This window comes from Penicillium griseofulvum (genome assembly GCF_001561935.1).
Source record: "Penicillium griseofulvum strain PG3 chromosome Unknown contig_79, whole genome shotgun sequence".
NCBI lineage: Eukaryota > Fungi > Ascomycota > Eurotiomycetes > Eurotiales > Aspergillaceae > Penicillium > Penicillium griseofulvum.
The window spans coordinates 2242664-2270121 of NW_024467420.1; the positions used below are offsets into that span (position 1 = coordinate 2242664).

General features: G+C 49.5%; 10 protein-coding genes across 10 annotated transcripts; 5 read left to right on the forward strand and 5 right to left on the reverse strand.

The window, feature by feature from the left end:
• Window positions 1–579: 579 nt before the first annotated feature.
• Window positions 580–1788, reverse strand: PGRI_007380 (putative pantetheine-phosphate adenylyltransferase; the record flags this gene model as incomplete). The annotated part of the gene is made up of 1 exon (XM_040788451.1): window positions 580–1788. One exon carries the CDS (start codon window positions 1786–1788, stop codon window positions 580–582), a length of 1209 nt encoding a protein of 402 aa, XP_040652223.1.
• Window positions 1789–2217: 429 nt separating this feature from the next.
• PGRI_007390 (uncharacterized protein) lies at window positions 2218–4224 on the forward strand (the record flags this gene model as incomplete). The annotated part of the gene is made up of 4 exons (XM_040788452.1): window positions 2218–2952; window positions 3004–3607; window positions 3662–3742; window positions 3800–4224. The coding sequence occupies 4 exons, from the start codon at window positions 2218–2220 to the stop codon at window positions 4222–4224; spliced, it is 1845 nt and encodes a 614-aa protein (XP_040652224.1).
• Window positions 4225–5012: 788 nt separating this feature from the next.
• On the reverse strand, window positions 5013–6644 carry PGRI_007400 (acyltransferase family protein; the record flags this gene model as incomplete). Its single annotated transcript, XM_040788453.1, has 1 exon — window positions 5013–6644. One exon carries the CDS (start codon window positions 6642–6644, stop codon window positions 5013–5015), a length of 1632 nt encoding a protein of 543 aa, XP_040652225.1.
• A 497-nt stretch (window positions 6645–7141) lies between these two features.
• Window positions 7142–7765, reverse strand: PGRI_007410 (uncharacterized protein; the record flags this gene model as incomplete). The annotated part of the gene is made up of 1 exon (XM_040788454.1): window positions 7142–7765. The coding sequence occupies one exon, from the start codon at window positions 7763–7765 to the stop codon at window positions 7142–7144; it is 624 nt and encodes a 207-aa protein (XP_040652226.1).
• Window positions 7766–9455: 1690 nt separating this feature from the next.
• Window positions 9456–11921, forward strand: triA (uncharacterized protein; the record flags this gene model as incomplete). Its single annotated transcript, XM_040788455.1, has 3 exons — window positions 9456–11162; window positions 11234–11689; window positions 11748–11921. The coding sequence occupies 3 exons, from the start codon at window positions 9456–9458 to the stop codon at window positions 11919–11921; spliced, it is 2337 nt and encodes a 778-aa protein (XP_040652227.1).
• A 529-nt stretch (window positions 11922–12450) lies between these two features.
• Window positions 12451–14002, forward strand: PGRI_007430 (Zn(II)2Cys6 transcription factor; the record flags this gene model as incomplete). The annotated part of the gene is made up of 4 exons (XM_040788456.1): window positions 12451–12724; window positions 12775–12846; window positions 12900–13162; window positions 13226–14002. 4 exons carry the CDS (start codon window positions 12451–12453, stop codon window positions 14000–14002), a joined length of 1386 nt encoding a protein of 461 aa, XP_040652228.1.
• A 961-nt stretch (window positions 14003–14963) lies between these two features.
• Window positions 14964–17087, forward strand: PGRI_007440 (putative MFS transporter; the record flags this gene model as incomplete). Its single annotated transcript, XM_040788457.1, has 9 exons — window positions 14964–15039; window positions 15097–15173; window positions 15228–15298; window positions 15357–15648; window positions 15700–15771; window positions 15867–16506; window positions 16563–16598; window positions 16663–16736; window positions 16848–17087. The coding sequence occupies 9 exons, from the start codon at window positions 14964–14966 to the stop codon at window positions 17085–17087; spliced, it is 1578 nt and encodes a 525-aa protein (XP_040652229.1).
• Window positions 17088–18900: 1813 nt separating this feature from the next.
• PGRI_007450 (NAD(P)/FAD-dependent oxidoreductase) lies at window positions 18901–20486 on the reverse strand (the record flags this gene model as incomplete). The annotated part of the gene is made up of 2 exons (XM_040788458.1): window positions 18901–19806; window positions 19863–20486. The coding sequence occupies 2 exons, from the start codon at window positions 20484–20486 to the stop codon at window positions 18901–18903; spliced, it is 1530 nt and encodes a 509-aa protein (XP_040652230.1).
• A 1056-nt stretch (window positions 20487–21542) lies between these two features.
• gmdB (general amidase GmdB) lies at window positions 21543–23464 on the forward strand (the record flags this gene model as incomplete). The annotated part of the gene is made up of 5 exons (XM_040788459.1): window positions 21543–21845; window positions 21905–22180; window positions 22240–23118; window positions 23196–23283; window positions 23337–23464. The coding sequence occupies 5 exons, from the start codon at window positions 21543–21545 to the stop codon at window positions 23462–23464; spliced, it is 1674 nt and encodes a 557-aa protein (XP_040652231.1).
• Window positions 23465–23780: 316 nt separating this feature from the next.
• On the reverse strand, window positions 23781–27084 carry spt5 (transcription elongation factor spt5; the record flags this gene model as incomplete). The annotated part of the gene is made up of 5 exons (XM_040788460.1): window positions 23781–24352; window positions 24404–24579; window positions 24629–26679; window positions 26740–26919; window positions 26983–27084. The coding sequence occupies 5 exons, from the start codon at window positions 27082–27084 to the stop codon at window positions 23781–23783; spliced, it is 3081 nt and encodes a 1026-aa protein (XP_040652232.1).
• Window positions 27085–27458: the final 374 nt, after the last annotated feature.

The window sequence follows — 27458 nt, forward strand, 5'->3', positions numbered from 1 at the left end:
AATTGAGGGAAAGCTGACGTTCTTAAGCTGCTCCCAAGACCGGAGAGACAAGTCACGGAGGGAATTGGGAAGAGGGGAAATGAGAAATAAAAATAAAATAAAAGATATCATATACTCGGACTCGTCGTCTGCAGACTAGTAGGACAGTTGACTTGTCTCACCATGAACATGGCGAGAGCTCTCGCCCTAACGATTGATTTCGCGACCGGGGACGATCACCAAGTGCCTGATTAGCGCCCTTTGCACTGACGAGTCGGGATTTCTGACCCGATCCGCTTGGTTTCATTGGTGACGCTGCCACACGGGAATCACATGATTCATTGACTCTGCGGCCAGCCAGCGCGAACCTGCAGGAAAGGCCATTGAAGGAGAGCGAGTCGTGTTGGAGGGGGGGCCAATGCAGACCCCGCCGGGAGTCGTCACATCATGCAGGGTGATGGACCATGCGTGTGGATTATGTGTCTGCCCAAGATGACTGGGGGATAATGGCCGAAATCAACACGAACTAATGTATGTACAACTGTTTGAGATATTATCTACTAGGCTAACGGATCTTCCATATCATTACGTGTGTACCTATCAGACCTTCGCGAGATGGGCTCGGCGCCGTCTGATATCCGTGCTGCTGATTTTGGAATCGAAGCTCTCGACATCAGTGGTCGTGGACGCTTCTCCAGATTGGAGTACATCCACTTCAAATACGTCAAGACCTTTCCATCCCTTCTTCACCCGCTCTTCGTTGACAGCTGCCCCCCCTGAATGTGTCTCCTTCGAGACAACAATTGCTCCAAGGTTTTCCTCGGTAATCGTGGGCCCAAATGGATCAGAGATCTCCACAAATTCAAACGCCAGGTTAGGTTGGATCCTTACGAGAACAGTCTTGCCGTTGGGACCTGGTGCAAAAGCACGTTCAATCTGCGGTGACTTCTTTTCGGGCGAGAAATCCGTAATGGCCGCCAGGAAAGCTGCAGTACTCTGCCAACGCGCTTCCCAACTCTCGAGAAATTCGGCATATTTTTTATTGACCAACAGCGCATCCCCGGTCACTCCGATGGTCAGGCGGCCCTCGTGCTCCCGGTCCAGCGGTTCCAGGACCAATGCAACTGCTGTAAGCAGAAGTTTGTGACCAACATGAAGGTGATCAAATGTGCCACCAACAACCACGGAATAGTGTGGAATGGATGAACGTTGGTCGTCAGGAATTAACAGGCGGTCAGGGGTCGCCCAGTCAGGCTTGCTTGTGACGGCTTGCATGCTTGCCGCCGTGCCATCCCGCGCCTGACTCCCAACACTGTTGGTGAAGGAATTAGCCAAAGTCTGGCCGGTTGTGTTGGACAAATAGAAAACATAATCCCAACGGCGCCTTGAATTTGCTAGTGATTGGATGCCCAAAATGGGCCCAAAGCGAGAACTATCAGAAGGCTGGCTGGCTGAGGTGTTCTCACTTGCATCGATAAATACCACCCGGGTATCAATGCCACCTGGAGAGTCCAATTCAATGTTTTGTGTTGCACAGACAGCAACAACCAGGGTATAGACGCTAGTCAGGTAATGTTGGAGTTGTGCAAACACTTTGGCCCGAGGTTGGTAGCTCGGGGAAAGAAGATTTGGGATGGCCAGAGCAATATCGAGAAAAGCTGTACGTTTGGATCCAACCAAGTCATTTGAGAGCTTAGTGAGAACATCCACTAAGGATGGCTCAAATGCATCTTTGACTTTGGTAAAAGAAAAGGCTGGAGGTGGGGGAAGAAGTAGTAAAGCCGAGGGTGAATTGGTATCGGAAGCCATGGTGAGAATATATAACTACAGTAATGCGAACTGGGGTTAACACTCGAATGAAGAGATAGAAGGTCAACAGAAACCACAGAAACCAATAAATCACAGAAAATCACAACCACATCGCTGAAGAAGTGATCGGATCCATCATCGTAGGCTGGGGTACCCGGCTGAGTCAGCTATTCTCGTGGGATGACACCGCCCTCTGTCCTCCACTCCTCTCCAATAGATGAGGATGCCATTGCGAGCCAAGTGACCTGATAAGCTGGAATGATATCTGGCTGACACGGTCCCCTGGTTGGAGCTTCCTCGGAGCCCGCTATATCCCCAATTTGGTGCATACCCCCAGCCCCCTCCACTAATCTCGATCGAGAAACAGTGGAGCTCACCCTCCCACTCCCTGCATAGACGGCGTTCTTGCTCTTTAGCCTAGACCGCACCATGTCGAATCCCGCCTCCTACGACGCTCACCGGCGGTCAGCCGTGTTCAGTCGTCAGCCGGAGGAGCTTCACATTCCATCAACCGGGCCAATCAATCCAAACATGTCCCGCCAATCCTCCTCGCACGACTATTCCACTACACCAGACGCAGGTGCCAGGCTTCCCTCTATCAACGTACAACAGAGCTCTCAGTACACCGGCGACGGAAAAAGCAGCAGTAGCAGTGCCCTCCCCGGAGCCCTGCAGCCAGGCAATCAGAACCGCCCAGCTGCGGTATCAGTAAATACCGCCCCATCAGTCGTCCCTACCATGTCGCAATCATCCTCGCAAACCAACCACCGAGCTAGCATGATTAATTCACATGGACATTCACGATCTAGCCCGGCCGGGTTCGACCAATCCATGTACAAGCAACATGCTGCGCCCGATGGCTCCAAATATCCCTCTTCTCCGGGAGGATTTCCGCCTCACACCCCGCAAGGCTCCAAGTACTCTCCCCTTGGTCTGGCCGATATTAGGCCCTCGGGTGAACACATGTTGAGCGAGGCACTTATGAACCCCGGAACGTCATCGGTGTCTTACAATAATGGAGATAACCAGGTGCCGACCAACAGCAACTACGTCGCACCGTGGCCTATATACGCAGTGGATTGGTGCAAATGGCCCATTACAGGCAACTCGGGCTTTGGTGGAAAAATAGCCATGGGAAGTTATTTAGAAGACAGTCACAACTATGTATGTGCATCCATCTTCTGAACGAATATGTTTATGCTAACCAGTTATCAGATTCAAATCCTTGATGCACACTGGACCCAACCTGACCCCGACACTCCAGATGCGGCTGCGGGAGAGATCAAACTAGACTATGTGAAAACGGCTGAAGCGACACATTCTTACCCGGTTACCCGTATCCTCTGGGAGCCTCCCTCGTCTCAGAAACAGTCGACTGATTTGCTGGCCACATCAGGAGACCACCTTCGCTTATGGTCACTGCCGAATTCTCAGCCACTCCAAAGCTCGAACTCGATCACTCGTCCCATGAACCAGCGAGAGCAAGCCACCTCCAAGCTTTCTCCGTTGGCTTTGTTGTCTAACTCAAAATCCCCTGAGCATACTGCTCCCATCACCTCGCTTGACTGGAACACTATTTCTCCAAGTCTGATCATTACTTCGAGCATTGACACAACTTGCACTATTTGGGACATTCCTACCTTGACAGCGAAGACGCAACTTATTGCCCACGACAAGGAGGTGTACGACGTTCGGTTCTGTGCCAACAGCGTCGATGTTTTCGTAAGCTGTGGCGCTGATGGTAGTGTGCGAATGTTTGATCTGCGAAGCCTTGAGCACAGCACCATCATTTACGAGCCGACAGATAAGAACGAGAAGCGTAAGTGCCTGCCAGAATATGATTATTTACTCTAAATACTAACAATATCTTCAGCAGTGATGACCCCCGGGAGCTCCAGCCCCCCTGGCCCACCGCAGACCGGCCTCTATCCTCCTCCTTTGCTGAGAATCGCAGGTATGGTTGAAATAACTACAACATAGAGTATAATTACAAGCTAACACAATCTCCCAGCATCCCCCCATGACGCTCATCTCCTGGCAACATTCTCACAGGACTCTAGTGTTGTCCGCGTTCTCGATGTTCGACAACCGGGCCAAGCCCTACTGGAATTGAAGGGCCATTCAGCTGCCTTGAACTGCGTAGAGTGGTCTCCAAGTCGTCGCGGTATCCTCGCATCCGGCGGTGACGATAGCATGGTCCTCCTCTGGGACCTCATCAACCAGCACAATGCTGCGCCAGTGGCTTCCCCTCCCTCCGCCACCCCAGGCGCACCGCCTTCTACAACCTCAGAGCGCGGCCCAGCCGGCGTCTGGCAGAGCGAGTACGAAGTCTCCAACATCAGCTGGTCCCCACAAGGCGGGCCTAACCACACCGGCCAGCCACGGGAATGGCTGGGAGTGTGCGGGGGACGAGGACTAACGGGAGTCGCATTATGAACCAAGCAAAAAAGAAGTCTTTCTTTCCATACGTCGTCTCTTCTCTTCCCAAAGAGTCATCGATTATAGCTCCTGCATTAGATGGTCCAATCTCTCTGATATTTGTTTCTGTTTGCCGCGATCTCTTGCTTCGCGTGCGCACAGCATCTGTTTTATTTTGCTTTGCTGTTTGTGTGCTTCGCCAGTACCGGTCGGATTATCTGTGTATGACCCGGTACGCTCTTGCATAGGTCGAGTAAGGACCCGGTGATCTCCATGGGCTACTCTTGTGTCTATTGATTGGGAATGATGGACCATACTTCTGACTTGTTTGGTACGAGTGAATGAATGAATGAACTATACATTGGATATGTATCATTTAATATAGTGTAGAACGGCCTTGGGTCATGTACTTTACCTAAATAATTGTGATCTCGTTACCATGATCTCACAGGTCCCTTGAACAACTAGAATTGATCACAGGGGCCGACTCCGCCGTTGGGGGTCGACTACAATGGAAACCACACAAAAACAGGCGTTCTAGTGGATTATAGGGTTCACTGGTTGTATGAGATATTCATCTTTCATTGTCTAATAGAGAATGGTATGACATGATAACTTGGCTCAATCACGAGTCTAAGTAATGTATGTGAACATGGAGGGACCAATGGTCTAATACAGTAAAAATAACCAAAATAGCTCGACCAGCGAGAAGGTATCATATGGAGTATAAGTGTAGCGAGACAGAGAAAGCAAGCGCTGATCAATCGCAGTCTAATATAAAGTGTATGCCAAGTAAACGAACAGTTTCACTCTGCGTGGGTGGCCAGGGATGAGCGACCGGATGCCGGACCCTTGGAGATAAGACGATCTTCGAGGGAGCGCGCAAAATTGACGCTGGGAATGTCCACGGCGCGCCAGAATACATCCGCTAGCCAGATGGCGACAGGGAAGCAGATCAGCCAGCCAATAAGGAAGCCGAGGCAGTATTGGAAGTTTGTCTCTTTTCCGGTGAGATTCCAGATGTTGGGCATGATGGAATAGCCTAGGCAATGGAGGATGGGGCCATGGACGACGTAGAATGCAAAGGAGATCTTGCCTAGGTATTGGGAGAAGGGGTTTGTGAAGAGCTTCTGGATGTCAGGGGAGTGGTTTATAGAGAAGACGATGAGAACGGCTCCGATAGTCTGTGCGAATCGATGCGGCTCTGGGTAGGTCTTGGGCGTGATGTGCCACAGCCAGCCGTAGAAAGGTGTCCATTTGAAACCGATGTTGGGACAGGAACCAAAGTATAGACCGACTACGAAGAGTGAGATCCATAGCCCGCGGCGAGAGATTTTGATGGTAGATTTGCTGCCGGGACTGAGGCCAATTATTATTTTGTCGTCTTTTACCACTGGTCGTGCGGATGGCTCCCAGGTTCCGTTGATGAGATCCACTTCGGCCATCAACATGCCAAAGAGGAATAAGACGATCTCCCAGCGACCATAGCGCATGCAGAACCAAACCAAGCCAGAAACTACTGTCATGCGCACAGGTGCCACCAAACGCGATGTCCCCATGATGACGATGAATAGGATAAGCGAGGAGCGGAATTCGAGAGGAATGGTCCAAAGGTGCGGGTTGTAATAGTTGTAGTAGAGCGCATAATCAAATGGGTTCATCAAGGTCGCCAATGTGGCCCATAAGTCATCGCTTTGTTTTGAGAAGGATTTATACACATGTGGATGTTGCTCGTTAGTCCCGAGGATTGTGTGTCCCTCTTTGATAACGCCAAGGGAGTAATTATATAGCCCGAGGCGAACGGCCACAAAGACGCACAAAATCCCAACAATTGCGGGAATATAAAGACGAAATGCCCGGCGGAAAGTCCCTGATGCGAGCACGGTGAAAGTTTGATCGAATGACCTGCTCCGAATCGTTTTCAGCGGTTTATATGAGAGAACATAGCCGGAGAGGACGAAGAAAATGGCCACCATTATGTGACCAGAGATCAGCATATGGAAGAAGGGCAGCTGGTGAATTCCAAAGTTTTCCCCGCCAAATCCCCAACCTATGGCAACTTTCCAAGTGTACGTGAAGAGGAAATGAAAATTGAAGACCAGTAGACAAGCCCAGCCACGCAATCCGTCTAGGGCCGCGATGGCGTGGAGCTTCGTAGGCTGGGGCGGCGAGCTGCCAACCAGGTGTTGTAAAAAACTTGGCGTAAGTGCAAGTGTCAATCTGTGCCATGTGTCTTCAGAGTATGCCAGCCAGTCTTCTTGCGACATCTTTGGTGCTAGTCCTTCGGGATGCGCGAGCATGTTGGAGGGGTGGAATTGAGAGAAGTTATTCCAGCGGGAATTGATAGTCGAGTCCGATTCTAAGGAGGCAGATTCGAGATCTTTCAAAGGGATATCGGAGGCCGAAGTGGCGGCCCGATCTTCGAGGTGGGATGTCATCTTGTTATATTCTGCAGGTTCGACCGCAAGTGGACATGTCCGGTGGGGCGAAAGCCTTAATTTACATGCGCTGACAGGCAAAGAGAATCATTTAGGCCGGTATAGGATCTTAAGATAGTAAAATGGAGGACAGTTCGCTCGTCCAGCGAGGTGCGATCGGTGCGGGTTTGAGGTCGGCGATTTCGGGAAAACAGAAGGAAGGGGCCTGATTCACTGGAAATGGCGAAATATTAAGTGAAAACGGGGGAACTGAAGGATAGTTAAAGAGGGTTGGAGAGTTGTAGAGTTGGAGTGGTAGAGTCAGGAGAGGCGAGTCGAGATTAGAAAGAGGCCGATCGATTGCAGTTCTCGTTACAACATACGCCGCATTCAGAAAGTCCACGCATCAAAGCATATAAATGCGGGCTAACTAGTTATATAGACTAATTTATATTAATTTGCCTTTGATTTTATATATCTACATTTCGAGATGGGTCATTTCTGCTTCTACTTTGATTTTATACTCGAATTCCAAGGTTAGTCGTAGAACTTGTATCATTTCCTAGTTCGGGTAGAAAAACATCAGAGCCAACATCGTCACCACTAACGTCATCGTCAACATCATCTGAATTTAGATCGACAGCGCCAACACCGAGAGAATCAACATCCCCTTGTTCATCTCCCGATTCATCCTTCTCTGATCTGGCATGTGCTGAACCAATATCCTCACCACACTCAGATTGAGAATCGTAAAATGGGTTGGGCTCATAATCTTCAAGAGTCTTCTCCTCCTTCTCCTTATCCTCCTCCTCCGATCCACCGTCTCCAGCAAACATAGACAGCTTCTTGATATCATATGCGACACGAGCACGAATTCCGCGTAGCTCCTCACGAACAGCAATCATGCCATTGGCGTCTTTTGCTAGCGACCTGTCATCCAAAGGGGGTTTGTACCATTTAGCAGAGTACATAGGTCCATGCTGGCTGGGTCGAGCTGAAGTAGAAGTTGCTGGTCCGTCATAGATCGAAACAGGAGTGCTAGTATGAGCAGGCATAGAGACAGGTCCAGCTTGAGCAACACCACCAGACAGGTCGTGTTTCTGCATGGCCCATTCTTGAATTCGAGGCTGAAAGCTGCACATTGACGCTTTATTCATAAATGCGCAGCACATACATGCGCCTTGAAACAATTGTTGTCCGTTATTAAGATGTGCGCTGTAAACAACACAGGAGTTGAAAGGACCTAGGTTTCTCCAGCATCGAGCACACTCTTGTCCAGGCAAAGCAGGCGTCCCTAAGCGCTGAGAATGCGCAGCTTGACGTCTAACTGCAGAGTTAACAGTCTTTATAATGCCACCCCTCCAGTCGATATCGCGGATTGGAGGCGAGGAACGAATAATTGCATACTCTAGTGGAGTTTTGTAACAGTTAAGCATTGGGTTCCCTGCAGTGTCAACTGTAGAGTCGTCTATCGAAAACATTAGAATAAAATACCGGAGGATATGTAAGCCATATCAAACAAAATACATAATAGTTAGCTTTTGAAGCAATTTGGACAGCAGCAGCAGCTTCTGGATCCCAAAGAGGAGGGGAGTTGACCTCTGCAGATGAGCTTGAGAACTCGCTGTTAGTCTCATTGCTCAGCCTAGGGCGCTTTTTGGCTAAATATGAAGCTGTTAGATGGTATTAACTTAGAAATTTTGTAGGACTACTACCTGGAGGTTTATTTGATGGTTTGGATGCCATAGTTGTAGTGATGGGGGGGATTTCTAGGACACCTACAAGGATGCCCCAGAGAGAAGGGGAGCGAAAGGAAGATGGATTGACTTTCTAAATAGAGGAAATTTACAAGCTATATATATGTTATCCATTGTCCATTGGCCTGGGAAAAGAGGCATTTGACAAACAAAGGTATAGGCAAATAAGCAGGCATTTGGAAAGCTGGGACGCCAATAATCGAAGTATCTAGGAATTGGAATCGATAAAGCTATAATATGTAGCCTTGTGGTACGGTTTTAGTGGCCTTTTTTTTAGGATATTCCGTTTATATATTCTCAATATCTTCTCCCCGTTGTCTGGTTTTTATAAGCAAACGGCAAAGAATGGCGAAAAAAAGGCTCAATTCTTGGAAATAGCTTTTCAGTGTAAACTTGGAGTTTTAAAATTGCTGATCTAGGCATGATACTACAATTGTATTTGTATTATACAGCGACCTTCATTTTCTACACTGAGGTTAAGTTGATAGAAGAACAGTTTATAGTTCCAAAAACAGTTTAGTGTAAATACCTCAGGTGTCAATGCCAAGACATCTTAAGATCACAACCGTGGCCTTTTTACCATCACCAGAAGATTCAAGAGGTTAAAACACATATATCACGTCAAATACCGTTAGACAATTATATGAATTGGGTGATTTTCAAAAGAGAATAGACATTTTTCATAGCTAGCTCTACTAAGCTCTCCGAATGCATCATACTTCATGAGCTCCGTTTTCTACGGGAGCTTCGCAGGACATTTTTTTTGAGCTCCAAAGCTCCCAACGTAATACTTAGACATCTCTATGACCGATCCAAATTGACACACAATATCCATTGGACTTTGATGTCGCAAGTTCCCTAAAGCGGCGACGATCCTCTCAGCTCCCTGATTCGCGCAATTCCGCACTTCGAGAACTTCTCCCTTCCTCTTTGTCCATCCCTCATTGTCCCGCCGCCTTCTTTCTGCTCCCCGACATCTTGCGATTCGATCTGAATGTCGTGATCGACTATCGCGTGCATTTTTCGATAAAAGTGTTCGCGTGGTCGAAGTGGTCCCGAAGTGGGTGCTGTCACGATGGATTTGCGCACGATCATGAACACCGACGGCGGCGCCTCCAATCCTCCACCTAACAACTCGGCCAGTTCTCCCATATCTGATCAAACCCCTCAAAAGCGCTCGAAGAAGTCCGCTTCTTACTCAGAATACCCTACACGTCCACCTCAGCCCTTGCAACATCCACAGCACGCTTCCCCAGAGCGAAGCTCACCTTACGCATCTGTTCAATCGCCATACCAACAATTCAACTCGGGTCCACCGATTAATACAGCGGTCAGGTCTCAGCGGAGTCAGACACCTCCACACGTTTCAACATCGTATGGTCCCGGTACGCGTGATCCATTTGGCGCGCAAGCATACGGGTCGCATCCCCAACAACCCGGTCCTCTAGTTTCGCCATACACACCACAGCCGATAAGTGCAGGGCCGCAGCACCCAGAACAACAGTCTTATTTCGCCCAACAGCGTTCTCAACAGCGTTCTCAATCACTTCAATCTGTGATGACAACACCCCGAGCTCCGGTCGAATCTTTTCGCAGCCCTCCTGTTGCATCGCAACCTCTTCCATCGCAACCTCTTCCATCCCAACACTTCTCTCCTACTGCACACCGATCTGTTCCCGGAACCCCCCTAGGTCCTCCTCCTGCCTTTGCCACCCGCCAGTCGCCATCAACTGCCCGCCCGCCGTCCTCCGGACACGATTCCCCCGGCAATCCTCTTTCCAGCCCGCGGCCCACACAGGAGGCCCCTATTCGAGATCAGGTTCCAACGAAGTCACCCGTCACTCAGCGACAGTTCTCTCCGCATAGTTCTCATCCCTCCGAGTCGACTCAACTCCCGTCGAGCGGCTTAAAGCAAGAGACAACCGAGAGCGCCAGTCCCCAATCTATCTCTCGTCACAATAACATCGTCACGGTCTCTGAGTCGGCGACTGCTGGTCAAATTCGATCTTCCGAAGACCGAATGCTGGCTGAGAGCCCCACTGCACAAAAGCCCACTGCGGATTCTCTAGCTTCCCCATTGGCATCAGGCCGTCAAATGAACAGTTCACCTTCCGGCGCTCGTGGAGGCGCTCATGCTATGGGTATGGAAGTCGACCACGAACCACACGTCGACGCACAGCAGCCCAAGCAAAAAAGAAGGAGATACAACGAGCCCCCGATTTATGCTCGGCTGACGCCCCGCAATACAAGCAGACGCCCGATTATTCCTAATCCCCGTGCCCCAATTCCAAAACATGCGCGACAGAGCCAGCAGGATCTCTCCTGGGCTGCTCGCAGGCGCTCTACCTCGACAATGGCAGTCACATCCGCGGCCACGCGGGTCACACGAGCACCTGCTGTTGCTTCGCCAAGCACAAGTATGCCTCGTGTGCAAGCTCCTCCAGTTCCGCCTGCTCCCTTACTTCGTCCGCCGAGTACTTCGCAGGCGGTAGGCTCACTGGGCCCTTGGGAGCCGTCCATTACTGGGTTTATTCCACACGAGGAGATTACAAAAACCATTTGTGATTTCTTGTTTCAGCATGTGGTTATGAGAAACGATGTGAATGCCGGATCAACAGGCTCGGCTGCCGGCCAAGGGACCATCGTCGAGATTGAGGCGAAATTGGGCCATATCATCGACATGGACAGTAGAGACCGGATCAACCTTCCAATTTTGACAGAGAGCGTCCTCAACCGGGAAAATTCACGGTTTCGAACATCATTCGAGAGCAATATGACTGTGGTAAGTTGATTCCCCAATGTCCTAGCGAGTGTGCCTTGACCCCGATGAAATTTACTCACCACGATGCGCAGGAACAACACCGAGCCATGAACAATTTCCTGAATGAGGCTGTGAAAGCGTCAATGCCGCAGCCCAACTCGTCCCGAATCCCACTTGCATACGTGCACAAGAAAGAACGCGACACCTTCTATGAGATTCAAGCATCTGAGTTGCCCCCGGTGATTCGTCAAAACTTGAACCCAAGACACAAACCCAAAGTCCGGGTGACAACCGACGAACGAACCGGTGAAATTCTCGCGAAAATTGTCAAATGTCGAGTTGCTGACGTAGACGTCTGCAGTCCACGGACGACTGTGGACTGGCGCGTCAGTGTCAATCTGGAAATGGAATACACAGGCGACGTCAGCAGTCTCCCAGTGATAGATACGGCAGTTATCAAAGGCGGCCGAGGCGATCGCATCAAAGATCGCATGAGCTACCGCCACTTGGCCTACCAGGTTGACTTGACCCAAGTAGCGAAGTCCGATGTAAGTTTATTTAAATGTCCTATGTCACCCTGAAACCAGTCTTCTGACCATATCGCAGCAACAACCGGGCAAGCATGAGTTCGATCACGAGCTTGAAGTTGAAGTCTCGGCTGAGGAAATCCGTCGCCAGGGACAGCTTGCTATGTCGGGCGATCCTAAGAATCAGTACGAGGACCTCGTCAAGGGCTTTGTGGATAATATCCGTCTGCTCGCTCGAGCGGTCCCGCCATGAAGGTCTTCGCTTTGTATTATGTATTTTTCTGATATAGGCTTTACATGGGTTTAGTTTGTGGTTTACTGCAGATATGGTTTTCATTTGGGTAAAAAAAAGTACGCACTGCAATAGACAGCGTGCATGGTTTATATGTTGTTTCTCTATAGGGCCACATCGTTACCTAGACAAGTGAATCCCCGAACTCATCATTTTTGGTCGTTTGGCTGAATATCTCCTGTGTAGATGTTCGGTTGTTAAAAGTAGCCTAAGCAATCCATCTCTTCCACGCCACATCCCAGACCGGGGAGGTACTAACTCTGGAGACAGGATATTGCAAAGATGTTTGAACTGAAACACGAGATTCGGATACTTAAGGGCAACTATCTAGGGAAGGTCTCCCGAGGTCGTATATCTGAATTACATAAAGTGAGACATTCCAAATAGGCAGCCAGACACGCTATCAGGAACCCACATGACCCCTGCATTATGACGGCCAGCCATTTACATTTCCGCCCAACACCTCCAAGTACAACTCTCCGAATCCGGCATGTCGACCCGCTCACACCAGGGCTGTTGGACATGTAAGCGACGGCACCGTCGCTGCGATAATGCGCGGCCATCGTGCCAAAATTGCGTCGAGCGTGGGACACCATGCGAGGGGTATGAGATTCGGCTAAAATGGGGTACGGGGGTTGCGTCGCGCGGTCACTTTACTGGTGCTGATAAACCGGTTAAGAATTCTGTGCCGCCGAGGCTAAGGGGGAGACAGAGGGATATTAGCAGGGAGAGAAGAAAGCGGGTGGAACTGGAAGAGGATTCTGGTCAGTGTGGTTTTATGAAATGATGCGGTTCGGTATTGACTAGTGCATAGCTGTGGATAAGAGTCGGGAGTTGGATCTGGCTTCGCAGAAGGTAGTTGAGGATGAGGCTCTGTTCAATGAATGTGAGTTTGTAGGAAACCAGAAACTAGTTGAAAATGATGCTGACATCGAGCAGTTATGAATAGCGGCATTAATGCGCTTCATTCGACAACAGCAAGAGAAACCATGCTTTATCCACGTCTCCCGCAGCTTCGTCGAGAATCTAGCGCTTTGTATCCTATCAGCATTGCATTTCAACTCGCGCTATCGAGTACAGTCTCCTCTCGGTTCTGCGAGTATTTCGACACTGCATTAAGGACGTTTCGATCAGAACTGGCGTGCAGCACAACCCTATCCGATGGGACGTTGGCTTCAGGACTGCTGCTGTGTACCATTGGTGTGCGTAACCTCACTTCTTTCGACTATTCCCTGGCTTAAGGTTCTGACGCTGATTTGATCCAGTTGATGCATGGTCTTCCCTGGACCATGCATTTAGAAGGTATGCACAATATCTTGAAGAGCAACGGGCTTGATGATTTACAACACCGATCTACGCAAACTCACTTTCGTATCCATCTCCTCGAAGTGATGGGGGTGATGGACCTGACCTGCTTTTCTGTCGGTCGTCAAACTTCAGAGATTGGTATCTGGCGTCGGTATTGTCAGACGGCGGCACCCAGATCTGGTATTGAGCCTGTCAGCGGTCTTCCTCGTACACTACTTGATATATTTGCCGGGATAGGCGCAGAGACTACAGAGCGAACTTTCTGGGATTGGCCTGGCGAGTCAGGGAGCTTTTTACAGTGTTATCTATGGGAGGCGCATCGGCTGGCCGGTATCCTGATCCTCAGAAAACAACCTAACACTTCTTCTACATCTATTCCCGATAACAATATCCCGGCATGGAGACAGCCTGCCAAGTGTCCGGCAGAGACATCTGTTCTTGTTGCGCGGATACTGGCTAGCCTTGATGCTCTCCGTCTTGCATTAGCCGAGCGCCCGACGGAAGATGTCTTCATTAAGAATGCAATCCTATTTCCTACGTTTGTCGCGGGATTGGAAGTCGGTGTCCTATGCCACAAGCCGGAATGGCAGCAAACCATTAGGGAGGGTTTGCTAGGCTCGAATCAGTCTGAAATTCTTCTTAGTCTGCTGGAAGAGTTATGGCAGAAGAAAGATCCAAATCTGAGTGTACATGAGTTGGCTCGACAGAAAGGGTTGGAGATGGGCTTGTTATGATCTATGGATGGTTTGGCATGCATATTTCCAGGCTTCATGGCTTCTGTCGCTTTTGTGCTGGGCGATACCCAGGTGAAAAGAATTGATAATGATGTATCAGTTCATTCATCTTTCATCTCCAACAGTTACATGCAGTTACATGCAGTTACATGTAGGGTGGGGTCTTGTAGCTTCTGCCGCACCTTGTGACAGTTCTGTAACAAGATATGTTCTATTTTTACATGCCTTTGATATATAATCATTTAATGACAGGTTCTAGCTTTTTCTTTCTGCGAGGATTAATGCCAGCGTCCTTTTGATATTGTGCACATATGTATATATATATAAGGCATGAAACCAGTCCTTTTTTCTAAGGAAAACTCATTTATCATCAATAAAACAACCGTGCCTAATATATTCCATATAACATTGGGTGAAGATATCCTTTTTATATCATTTTATGTCCATGTATAAACGCAGGCTATTCCGAATTAGGAAGACTGACGCAATGAACCTTCTAAGATTGGAAGGGAACAAAAGATAAGCCGACCTCCATCAACTCTTTGACCTGAATTGATCCCACCTTGGCCCTTCTTCATGTCTAATGGAGGGGAGGTTCTGTATACTATCCGGGTCACAAAATGCATGGCTTATCTTGCTGCCTGCATCCTCGTGCGGAATCGGTGGCACTGGGGTAAAAGGATCAACGTCTATCCTGTGCAGGCATGAGAGGAATTCCAAGTAAACTAAAGCATCGCTATATATCGATGTTTGACGATGCGTCTATAACGAGTCCCCGAGTCAATATCAATCTTCTTCCTGATCAACTTCTCCTACTTCTTCTAGACTTGCCTCGGCCATTTGATCCTTTTACCTCAATCACTTCTCTTGAGACTTAAAATATTTGAGATTTAAATATCAGCAGGCGGACACCGTCACCTTGAAGTGCAACTTCATTCCTATACACCCATTAACCCACCAGATGGCGGAACTCCACGTTATGCCATCTTTTGAAGATGAAATTGACCAGCCTCCGGGAACTTTCAAACTGATCCGAGGTCAGAGTTCTCTTATCCTCTGAGCTGGGCTGTTACTGAATAGCCATCTTCTTCCAGAGGACGAGACAGATGTGCATGGGCAACACATTGTCATCCTCGACCCGATTCCCTCCTTCGACCCAAATGAACCTCTAGTGAGTTACCCGTCGCATTCTACTTAAGTCACGGGCTAACGAAAACCTATATAGAACTGGAGCGCGATGCGCAAATCAGTCAATTTTACGATTGTTTTGGCCATGACTATTGTCATCTTCACAGCGTGAGTGAGAAGCAGTCATGTTATATATGACAGATTGATAACATTACTTACATATCAGAATTTCTATCCAACCCATCTTTTGGCAGCAGATGGCTATTGATATGGGGGTCAAATATGAGGAATTGAAGAAAGCGATGTCGGTAAATTACGTCGGTCTCGCAATCGGCTGCATCTTCTTCATTCCCTTTGCGAAAAAGTACGGTCGACGCCCTGTCTATATTGTGTCGACAGCACTTATGTTGGCGACATTATTTTGGGCATCCAAAATGAACAATTTGACAGAACTGTATGTGACCAACTTGCTGCAGGGTCTGGCTGGTGCAACCAACGAGTCGATAGCTGCGATAACCGTGAGCTATATCTTTGGATAGATAGTAAGGTGCCCTGCTAACGTTGTACAGATTGCCGATTTGTTTTTCGTGCATCATCGGGGAAGTATGAATGGGGTCTACCTGACATGTGTCATGGTTGGTGTATGTCTCCCAACCCAATCATTTGAAGATTTATGCAGCGTAGCTGATTGGAACAACCAAGGAACTTCTTGACCCCCATGGCTGCAGGTGCCCAGGCCTCACAGTATGGCTGGCGCTCGTCTTATCTGACAATGGGAATCTTCAACGGTATCCTTTTTGTCCTCTTCCTCTTAATTTACGAGGAAACGAAATACGTCCCTGCGCTCACTGGGCGAGCAGACGCAACCCTTGAAGAAGACGACCTAGCTATCTCAATTAGAGAAGACGGCTTGGACAAATTTGACTCGGCATCTTGCGCCAAAGGCCCTTCTATCACTGAACAGGCTCATTCCCACCATGTGCTGGACATCACCATACCGCAGAACTCATGGCACAAGCGACTTGCCCTGACAACGCCAACACCAGAGCGAATCTGGCAGTACTTCTATAGCCCATTCTGCGCGCTCATCTTTCCGGCCGTGGCATTTGCCGCGTTTCAATACGCAGCCGGAGTAGCCTGGCTGACAGTAACCTCTAGCGTCTTATCGCTCGTATTCCCAAAGCCGCCTTATCTCTTCTCGCCTGCTCAAATCGGATACACAAGTGCTGGTCCTCTAATCGGGAACATCTTTGGTGCAGTATACGGCGGGTTCATCGGTGATCGGTCGATTTTGTACTACGCAAAACAGAACAAAGGCTATTACGAGCCGGAGATGCGGTTGTACATCTTACATCTTCCGGCTATCTTTATGGCAGGTGGGCTTATCATGTTCGGTGCAAAAATTTCTAGGGTAAGGCAACAACATTCACAGTCGAAATCTGTATTCTGGCCAAGGCTCTGTTGATGAGTGAGTGCTTACAAGCTGATTTCTGAATTGCAATGAATGCACTGGATCTGGCCGAACATTGCAGGTGCCTTCTTTGGGTTTGGCCTGGGCAGTATTAGTGATGCCGCATTGGTATTCGTCATGGACAGTTACAGAGAGGTATGATTGGTGATTCTCCAACCTATCTCGTTTTGAGATACACTATAGATACACTATACATGATACATAGTTTGTTCCAAGTGAGACCTTCTTACTAACTCCCATTTCTAGATCACTGGTGATGCTTTCACCGCGGTGGCATTCGTGCGAAATGCAGTCAGTATTGGTATTCCATTCGCGATCTCACCCTGGATCCAGCGCAACGGCATACAGAATATGTTTATAGCGTGCGGAATGATGAGTCTAGTAATTACTGGCACGATCATCCCAATGATCGTCTGGGGCAAGACTGCTCGGTGCGCATTGACAGGCCGATATCGCGACATGGTGAAGCACTGCCACGCTGGTTGATATCATGCTGCGTTGTATGTTTAAGTCATGTCGTGGATAATGACTGCGTCCTTGTTATCCGGTAGTGGGAACTTTGCACAGGAAGTTGGTGGAAACTGGTTGCCTAGGTTCCAATATCAGAGTTATATAGGTTAGGGACTCAGGGCTCGGGAGTCGGGTGATATTGGGCTATACACCCCACGGGATTTCGTTCAAATCTAATGTATTGATTATTAGAAATCTCATTGGGTAATCTCAATTATGACGTGAATTTCTTGCCATTTATGACGTTGCAAGAATTGTACGTCTTGAAGGGATTGCCAAGGTTGTACGAGATGATACAGTAGCTTTTAGGTGCCTTGATATATGCAATGTGGTACAGGATATAATCACCAACGGTCATTTCTGATAGGTTTTACATTCCTCATTTAGCTTTGAGCCAACATAGAAGCCTGATTTGAAGGGGTAGCTGGCATCCTATGTTTCTTTTTCAGTATTTGCTAGTTTTGCCCGCCGCAACGGCGCAGCTATCTACGACTGGCTTAGAGAGAGATCCTTGACTTACGAGCAGATTCGACCAACCAGCTAGTCGGTCGCTTATAACTATGACGCGGCGCTCGCCGAGATAGTATTGATCACTAGCTCTTATTGTACCTATACAGCCTTTGGCATTCGCTGCTCTTACGCCCCGTATATCTAGCCTATAGTAAAGAATGTCTTACTACCCGATTCATTTTCGTGAAAGTTTCGACTCTCGGTAGCCTTAACTAGGCTAGTACTATTGAACGAATACTTCTGTTTTATCTTACTAGACGCTTATACCGACGCTAGACTAGAGGAAACGGTCTCCCCTGCGGTTGGTCTGCAGTTGACGGCCAAGGACAGTCTCCCTATATTCCTGGAGGATTCGATCCAACAGATTCCATTGGAGGACATACTGTATGTTCCTATTACTCATCCCTAGGCAGAAGAATTGCTAATGCATATCACATAGGTACCCGGCAGCTCATCCTCGGGAGTTCCCATCACCATCAGTGCTGGTCTTGCTGCCATTGGAGTTGGAGCAGATACCGATGCCTCAATTACCGCCCCAGCAATCAGAACGTCTCTGTATTCAATTCGACCAACTACTGGAATTGTTTCAGTAAATGGTATAGTCCCGTGCTCAAAGTCTTTTGACACCATTGGCCCTATGGGTAGGAGTGTCCGAGATGTAGCAGACCTCTTGACGACTCTTTACAGAATAATGAAATCAACATCATAGTCGCCCCAGGAGATTGCTGTTTGACTCAATATGCCTCAGCCAAAGGTAGGATGTTCTTTATTCCTGTCTCCAATGCTCTGTTGAATGAATGACTACTTAATGATCATAGGTTACCCAATTGCTGCGGTGCCCATTTCGTCTATCGACTACAAGAGTCGACCGGTTGGGCTGCAGGTGATTAGTTCTGCTCATCGTGAGGACCTTCTTATTGCTTTCATGAGTGCCTTTGAAGATTCTATCTCGAAAAGGCTGCTCCCTCCCCCCTCCCTGCGTTTCTTGAGGTCTCAAAAGTATATAACAAGCAAGCTATGCTTAAGTAGGACATATGTACAAGTATCGAGCGAGGAGAGTACACTATTTTCGCTGTTTTGAAATTAGAGAGCATTGAAAGGATGTTACGTGACGTGTTGAGACACTAATCCTAAGGCAAAACTGACTCGATATGGTAATTCACAGTTTACACAAAGAAAATAATTTCTTTTGTTTAACTCTCAAAGATGATAGGCTAATAAAAGTACCGCGTAGTCAGATGAGCGGAAATATTGAAAGAAGCAAATCTACGCAAAATCTCTAAAGATTCGACCTGTGCGCGTCATCAGCAGCCTCTTTCGGCAAGACTGCATCAGCAAACCTCCCCTCTGACACAAGCAGCTGCTCAGGAAGCCATGAAATATCCCCACTGACAGTCTCACTCAGCGCAGCATCCTGCATAAGCAACATAGTTGCCATCGCCTTGCCACTAAGCCAAGCCTGAACCATTCCCTCTCCACCAAATGCAGCACAAACCCACTCCGCCCCCTCAGACCCATGCTCCGAGCGACCAGTTGCAGCCCCTGGTAACCGTCCAACCCAAGGGAAGCCATCGGAGCTGAACGCCATGTTACCCGTCCACATCGCCTGCACTGCGTCACCTTGCACACGGCCCCAGTCTTTGCCTCCGAAAAGAGCACGAAGCGCCCCAGATAAGTGAATATCAATGTAGAGACTAAGATCGCAGTCCGTCGAGATTCCTAGATCCGCGAGACCGCCGGCCTCGCCCTGTGCGAAGCCCCCGCCGAGCATCATCTGCCCCCCCGGTAGCTGGGTCAGGTAGTCGAATCCACGGTCGTAGTTGAAGAGCCATGAGTGATGTGATGCTTGGTTGGGGAATTTGTCGCCGGGGGTTTGTGCGGACATCTGCCCGCGCACGGGGAAGATTCGGCCACGGAGTCCGGGTACCAGGTGGCTGACATGGGCATTGGTGCAGTGGATAACGTGTCGGGTGATGATAGTGCCTCTGCTTGTCTCTACCTTGTATCTCGGGCCGGTGGAGGAAGTTTCATCGTGGATAGCGGTCACGGGGGTATTTTCCTCGACACGGAAGTCATCTGGGAAGTCTGTAAGGAGACGTTTAAGAACACCGACGACGAATTTGTAGGGCCAAAGGGCTCCTGCAGGGCCAGCGACAACGCCTCGCGCACGAGTTAAACACCACTCCTAGAAAGAACATTACTATCGGTGTTTTGGGTGGTAATGATAGCATACCAACATACCCTCGGAATAGCATCGCCCTCATAAGACGTCCATTCAGCAGCGTCTTCTGGCATCTCCTCTTTGAAACGGTGCATACGCTCCAACGCCGCCTGCCATGACTCCTCGCTAAAGTAGACGCTCAGGAACTGAACCTTGCGTGCTTGTGTCTCTGTAGTAATCCCAAGCTCCTCTGCGACACCAAGCATCTCCTTCAGATGCGCCAATCGGAAACGAAGAAGTTTACGCGCAGCGTCCGCACCAAATATATCGGCGAACTCGCAGTATTCGTCAGCTGACTCCAAAATATGACCACCATTGCGGCCGGTTGCGCCGCTGCAGACTGTGCGGGCTTCGAGCATGACAACGGATGGATGAGAGGTGGTCGAGGAATTTGAAGCGCGGCTCTGGAGCAAAGTCCGCGCAATAGATGCCCCGGTAATACCAGATCCGATGATAACAATATCAGCTTCCTTGCGAAGACTCTTTGCTGCTCCCTGGCTAAAGTCGTGTTTCTCCTGGGTCCAGAACGACGAGGTCGTCGAGTTCTGGGGCACGCCTGGGTCGGAAAATATGCGATTGAGAGCTTGCTGTCGCACAGAGGCTGAGATCGAAGGATCCTTCAGAATATCTGTAGCAAAAGGCATGGTTGCTGAAAGGTCAGAGCTACTGTACAACGTAGAAAGTTGCTTTGATTGGAAGATGTGTGTAGAGAAGAAGTGAAAGAGAGGTGGCAACGAAGTAGCAGACAAGATCTTATGGGAGATTCAGAAGATACTTGAGTAAATAAAAAAAGAAACGAGCAAAAAGCGAGGCTAAAGTAGTCAGGCCTAATATCAGATCACAAATAAGAAGTGGCCTGTTGGACTTACCTACCCGGGATGTATAGCACTTCCAAGATCAATTACAATCACTTATACACTCAGATAATGAGCTAATCTCGTTTCATGCCCTGTCACTGGATACAACCTGGACACCTGCCATGGATCCATCATATGCCCCATATGATAGAGTTTAAGATAACGTGCCGGTGGGTCGACATTCTCGTTTGAGATTTGGAGATTGCGGGGATCTTGAAACACACATCCGAAGGCCTTGAAAAGGTCATAACATTGATATCATTAAGATACACTGGTTGGTTCATACAATTGAATAGTTTGATATGTCTCGGTGTGATATGCTGCGAGCAATATATGGACCGATGTGTTATCTGAGAAATGTTCCACCGACGTCAAGTCAATGTGAACATGTGATAACCAAGTAAATACATGTAACCGACAAAGTAACTTTGAAGAGAGGGGTTTGAATTACCGACGGCAGATAAAAGGCTCGCTTTACCGGTTAAAGAGTTGGAGGTTCTAGGGTCTCCTAACTATAGCGGGTATTCCCAATGTCATTCTATGCTATCTTTCGAATATGCGATAAGAGTACTGTGGGGAAAGCAATGTAACTTTCGATATTCAACTATATTTACTCCATCCAACTTGAGCACTATTATCTCCTACCTTCGGCTCCAAGCTATACCCCAAAGCGGCAAGCGGACACACCCCAGCATCACCATCCCCACCAAGTGGGGACTCGAAACAAACAAAGAGGGGGTCTCCGCATCTTCTGGTAGACAAATGACAGCAATGCCGAGGATGAAAAGTGCATAAAAGGGAAGGTGACCACAATAGTGAAACGATAACTACCCTATCTCCAAAATGTCATCCGAAACAACAACCAGCAACTGGCAAGACCTCGTCGCCGCCAAACGCCATGAATGCGAGCAGAAGATCCCCCGGGACTGGCTTCTAAGCGCAGACCAGCTGGCGCTGGTGCAGGAAACCCCGTGTCTACTGGACATTGATATCCCGCGTCGCAGTGGTCTGCTCTCCGAGGTCGAATTGGATCTGACGGAAAACTATACCGCAAGTCAGCTATTGGTCAAACTGGCGTCTGGACAGGCAAGCTCGTTGGCTGTTACAACGGCGTTTTGTAAGAGGGCTGCTATTGCGCAGCAGATTGTGAGTACAAGGTATTCCTGACAGGATAAAGGAACAGTCATCTAACAAATGTTGTTTAGCTCTCATGTCTCACGGAGACATTCTTCCCCCAGGCACTGGAGCGTGCTAAATATCTAGATGATTATCTCCAGAAGGAGGGAAAGCCTATTGGCCCCCTACATGGGCTACCGATCAGCATAAAAGACAGTTTCTGTGTCGAGGGCTTCCAGTCAACAATTGGATATGTCGAATTCCTTAAGAACGAACCCCAGAAGACAAACTCAGCGCTAGTGAATATGCTGCTGCAGCTTGGCGCGGTTTTATATGTCAAGACCAACATCCCACAGACGATGATGGTAAAAGATACCAAAAGGCCCAGGGATATGCTCAGAATGTGAAGCTAACAATCACCCAGACAGCAGACTCGGAGAACAACATCTTCGGCCGCACCCTCAATCCACACAAGACAACCCTAACAGCCGGCGGATCCAGCGGCGGCGAGGGCGCACTAGTAGCATTCCGGGGATCGGTTTTAGGCGTGGGGACCGACGTCGCTGGCTCAATTCGCATCCCTGCGCTATGCTGCGGCGTATACGGCTTCAAGCCAACAAACGACCGCATCCCCTTCGGCGGACAGGTCTCCGGCGCGGTAAAGGGTATTCCCGGGCTTGTTCCAGCTGCTGGTCCGCTGGCACATAGTATCGCCGATCTCAAGCTACTGATGAGTTCCGTTGTCGCCGACGGTCAGGCGTGGAAGTATGATTCTGCTGCCGTCGGGGTCCCATGGCAAACCATCCCGCCTGGTCTCAACGCCAGTGGAAGCTTGACTATCGGCGTGCTTGCTGAGGATGAACATTTCCCGCTGCACCCGCCTGTAAAGCGGGCTCTAGACCGGGCGGTTGAGGCGTTGACACGTGCAGGACATCGTATCGTTCGACTTGCTGGTGATGATGAAGCACGGAATTTGGCATATGCATCGCGTCTTGCGTTTCAGTATTTTACCTATAGCCCACGCAGGGATCTTATTGCGCCCAGTGGCGAGCCTGTTGTGACTTCGGTTGCTAAGGCTTCGGCACCGTTGTTCTCTGGCCCTCTCCCTGTTCAGCAAGGTCTAGATACGTTTGAGACTATCAAGACATTGTATGATGCTCGCCAGAGGGTTCATGATGCTTGGAGGCAGACATGGGTTGATCAGAAGCTTGATGTGATTCTGGCTCCTGGAGCTCAGAATACAGCTGTGGCCCATGATACATATGGGTGGCCTCCTTATACGGTCATATGGAACGTATTGGATGTTAGTCTTTCCTTTTGTCTCGTTCTGCTGTTTTCGTCGTCACTCTCAGGGGCATATACTAACTTCTGACAATCTAGTATCCCGCTTGCATCATTCCATTTGGAAAAGCGTCCAAGGAACTTGATCCCGAGGTTATGACAACAGCCGATACTACGCAGCCGGACTGTTAGTGAACCCGTCTCATTTTACCCGTCTCATAAATTGCTGACAGATACCAGACCACCCCGATGAGGTAGATGGCGCCCCATGTGCTATCCAAGTCATCACGCCACGCTTCCAAGATGAGAAGTGCCTGTGGGCGGCGGATATCATTGACCAGGCATTAGCTCTTTATGGCAAGGAATAATGGAATGGCAATTTGCCTACTAGCGTAGATCTTCCCAGGCATGAGTTTGATCGGATCGCTGCGGTCGATATATTCAAGGGTATCAGCTCCGGCGTGCTTGAAGTTGCGCTAGTTCTAGTTTTTCGCTTTGTTCTAGAGAAACAGTGATCAAGCCAAACCAGTTCCGTAAGTATGAATTATCATTTAACGCCGACTGCTGTTCTGCAAAAAAATAAATTCAGAAGATAGAATACATATGTGAAACCGGTCCTATCCCGTTTGATATCTTAAAGGTGTTTGGAAAGGACAAGCTTTTGGTGCTTGTAAGAAAAATAAACTACGGACTGGGGCTGTCGTCGTACCGTGGACCACCGTCATTGCCACCATACCCAGCTCCAGGAGTAGCAGCCATTCCACCCATCGCCGGTGTGGGCGCATCGAATGCCGCAGGGGTTGGAGCATCGTAGTCTCGCTTTGAGGGGCCACCAGGAGTGGGCGCACTGAAAGCTCCACCGGGGGTGGGAGCACTTTCGGGCCATCCGCCAGGGGTTGGTGCGCCAGGGGTCGGGGCAGCATATGCGCCAGGGGTGGGGGCGGAGTAGTTTCCACCAGGAGTCGGGGCATCGTCGAAATCACGCTGATCTCTGCCGCTGGACATAGCGTTCCAGCCGGGAGTGCGGCTTCCTGTGTTTGCACCGGCATTCCATCCAGGAGTGCGAGATCCAGAGGCGAAAGCATCGAAGCCGGAGCTGGAGTCGTATGGTGTCTTGGATCCCGAGGTCCAGGACGGGGTGCGGCTGCCAACTCCTCCATATGCCGTACGGTTACCTTCGTAGGGGTTCGCCGTGCGAGAGCCGTCGTTCTTCCAGGCCGGAGTACGGGCACCACTCACGCCACCCCAGGCAGGAGCTATACGATGATTAGCATCTTCGTCAACTTTTCTAATATGAGTGTACTTACTTCTCGCAGAAGCGCTATTCCAAGCGGGGGTTCTAGAGGAATCAGCGGCGGCCATCGGTGTTCGACCACCGGCCCAACCATCTCTCCCAGGACCACCCGAAGAAGTGTACGGTGTTCGCCCTGTAGCGCCACCTCCTCTTCCACGGCCCATAGAAAGGGGCTGTTTGGAAATAGGACTAAGAAAAGTTAGAACTGTGGATCAAATGCAATAGAGGAATTACGTACTCTTTAGGTGTCAGAATATCACGCGGGATGTGTACGGGCTTGTTGGATGTGTAAAGCTCGACCTGAGCAGAGCTGTCGTCTGCGTCGCGCACAATACCGACGAGACCCTTATAACGACCTTTACGGATAGTCACGGTCTTGCCAATTAGCTGGTCGCGGCCACGACGAGGTGGTGGCATTCCAGCACCGCCGCCACCAGGAGTTTGCATCGCCAGGGCAGGGTTCATCTTGGTAAGATCGGGTCCAGTGGACCGGCCGCCTCTAGCTGATACAGTAACGACATTCGTTGTCCGCACCACAGAGATACCGGCGTTTTCGGCTTGCGCCTTATTATGCAAGAAAAGGAACGAACGGTGGATATGGCGGATTACTCCACTGCGCTGCTCCCCGTAAACTTCACGGACGGTATCACCAGTTCGAATCTCTGCGCCATTGCGATCAGTGGCCACTGCATCGCGACGGGGGGCAATCTTGCTTGCGATTTGCGTAGGAAGAATGTTGCGGATAGAACCATTCTGGTCCACCACGCGGAGGGACTCTCGGTCCACCTTGATGACACAAGCAACAGTGGCGGCATCAAGCTGGACAAGATCATGAACATCGTAGATGCCAAGTTGTCCATCGGCAGCCATCTCAGCAGAAAGTCGAAGATCCTTGCTGAAAATGGTGATCTCCTGCATACTCATATCGCTGAGTAGAGTAACGGTGTCGTCCTTGACCTGCACGACCATGCCCAGTTCGTTTTGGTACCGACTGCCGCCGATAACCTTAACGTGATCACCTTCCCTAAATCGTTTACGGAGAGTTCGAACAGGCGCATCAATTGTCTGACCGGCCAACTCGCCTTCGGTGACTTGCAGTGAAATAATGTCACCTCGAGTTGACACTGTGCGACCAATAAGACCCTGCTGTTCACCCCGGTAAACCTCCACAGGATCACCCGGTTGGTATGATTCTTCAGCGGTGGAGTTCTTCAGAGTCTCGGCCAGCGACGCCAGATCCAAGTTGGCAGTTCCGTCTTCTCCTCCACGCGCAAACATTGTAACCTCCTCTAGCCGGGGGTTAACATTCTTGGCATTCAAGTGCTGGACGCGCATATCTTTGATTAAGAACCCATCCACATAGTTGTCGTTCAAGTAATTCCATGATTTTCCGCCTAGACCAGAGGTAGACGAGAGATATTTTGCGTGCTTCTTTTTCGCTTCTGTCTCACTGAACAGACGCTGGGGAGGTCGGACGGTGTTTACAGCACCGCGTTTGCGCTTAGCATCGGTAGGGGCACCAAAAGTATCGTCATTCATGCCATAGTCCAGTCGAGGAACAAGTCGCACAGTAACATTCAATCCATTAGTTTCGACCTCTTCGATCTGGGCCAAGTCGCCCATGTATTTTCCACGCTTGATGCGAATCCAGCCACCAGGCAAAAGCTCTTCGGATTTCTGGACGCGAAGAAGATCTGGCATCTCCTTCACTGGAACCAGAGTCAGTTTCTGGGACGGGTAGTAGAAATTGATGGCCTCCAAGCCTTCGGTAACATCGGCCTGCCTGCGCGCTTCACAGTAGAACCAGCCCTGCATAATATTTCCGCGCTCGAAAGCTGAGATGATTCGAATAGGATTGCGGGAGCCTGCTGGACGTTCTTCGATTCGCTTCTGGATTGAATATACGACCTCCTTCTCCTTGCCAGGCTTGCAGCGGCCACCCCAAATGCTGGGGTCTTCAACACTGGGAAGCAAAAGTCGTTTAGGGACCACAAGGGAATCTGTTGCGGCAGCACGGTTGCGTCCATATCGTTCCTTGAGCATCTGGGCCTGCTTCTCTGCGTCCATGCTGGCGTCAATCTCGCGTTGGCGATCCAGTTGTCGATGGCGGCGGTCGTCTGTCTCAGTGCCTTGGGGTAGCGCATCAAGGTCATCCGGATGTGTTTCCATGCCATATTCGGCGAGCTCATCTTCCTCGTCATCGCCCTCGTCCTCCTCATCATCGACACCAGCCTCGTCTTCGATGAAGGGATTGGCAACGCGCTTCGCTCGCTTTTGAGGACGACTCGCCTAAATTAGAAAGTATGTTAGCAAAGGTGTCGTGCATTCCAGTCTCCATAGGGAACATACCACATCCTCTTCCTCATCTTCTTCCTCCTCCTCCTCATCGTCATCGTCCAGCTCATTCTCCTCGTCATCGTCTTCGACATCCTTGGCATCTTCCTCTTCATGTGCATGTACATCGCGTGGGTACTTCACATCCTCCTCCTCATCAGCAACATCGCCACTTGACTGTTCTTTTTTGGCTGGCTGTTTCGCACTCATTCGTTAGTACTTTGTCCATCAAAGCTTGAGAGTTGTCTGTAGACCTACCTTTGATCTCGACTCCTCGACATCAGACTCTTCTTGGGGAGCAGGGTTGAAATCATCCTCCTCGTCATCAGACCCGAAGTCATGGTTGAGAAAGTTTGACATTTTGGCAGGTAGTGTCTCGGGCTATTGCAGATGATCTGGTCGCGTCACTTTCGGCAAGTCGTAATTTGCAGTTGAGATGCAGTAAGATTTCTATCACAGGAAGAATCAGCAACTGAAGAGACAAAAGGACGTGTGAGAAGCAACACAAACCCTATCCAAGGAAACCGCGCTACAACTTGCTGGTTGAAAGACAAAGCGTCGATACGAGGATGTGAACTGTCCGGTATTCTCCGATAGGCAGCCAATTCCACGTAGTGTCAAGTCAACTGAGGTTGATCGAGGCGAAAGAAAAACGACTGGAAAGTTAAGAGGGAGCACAGCAGACAGTCGAGCTGTGCGGGCAATCACCGAGTTCCGCGACCGCCTACAAAGAA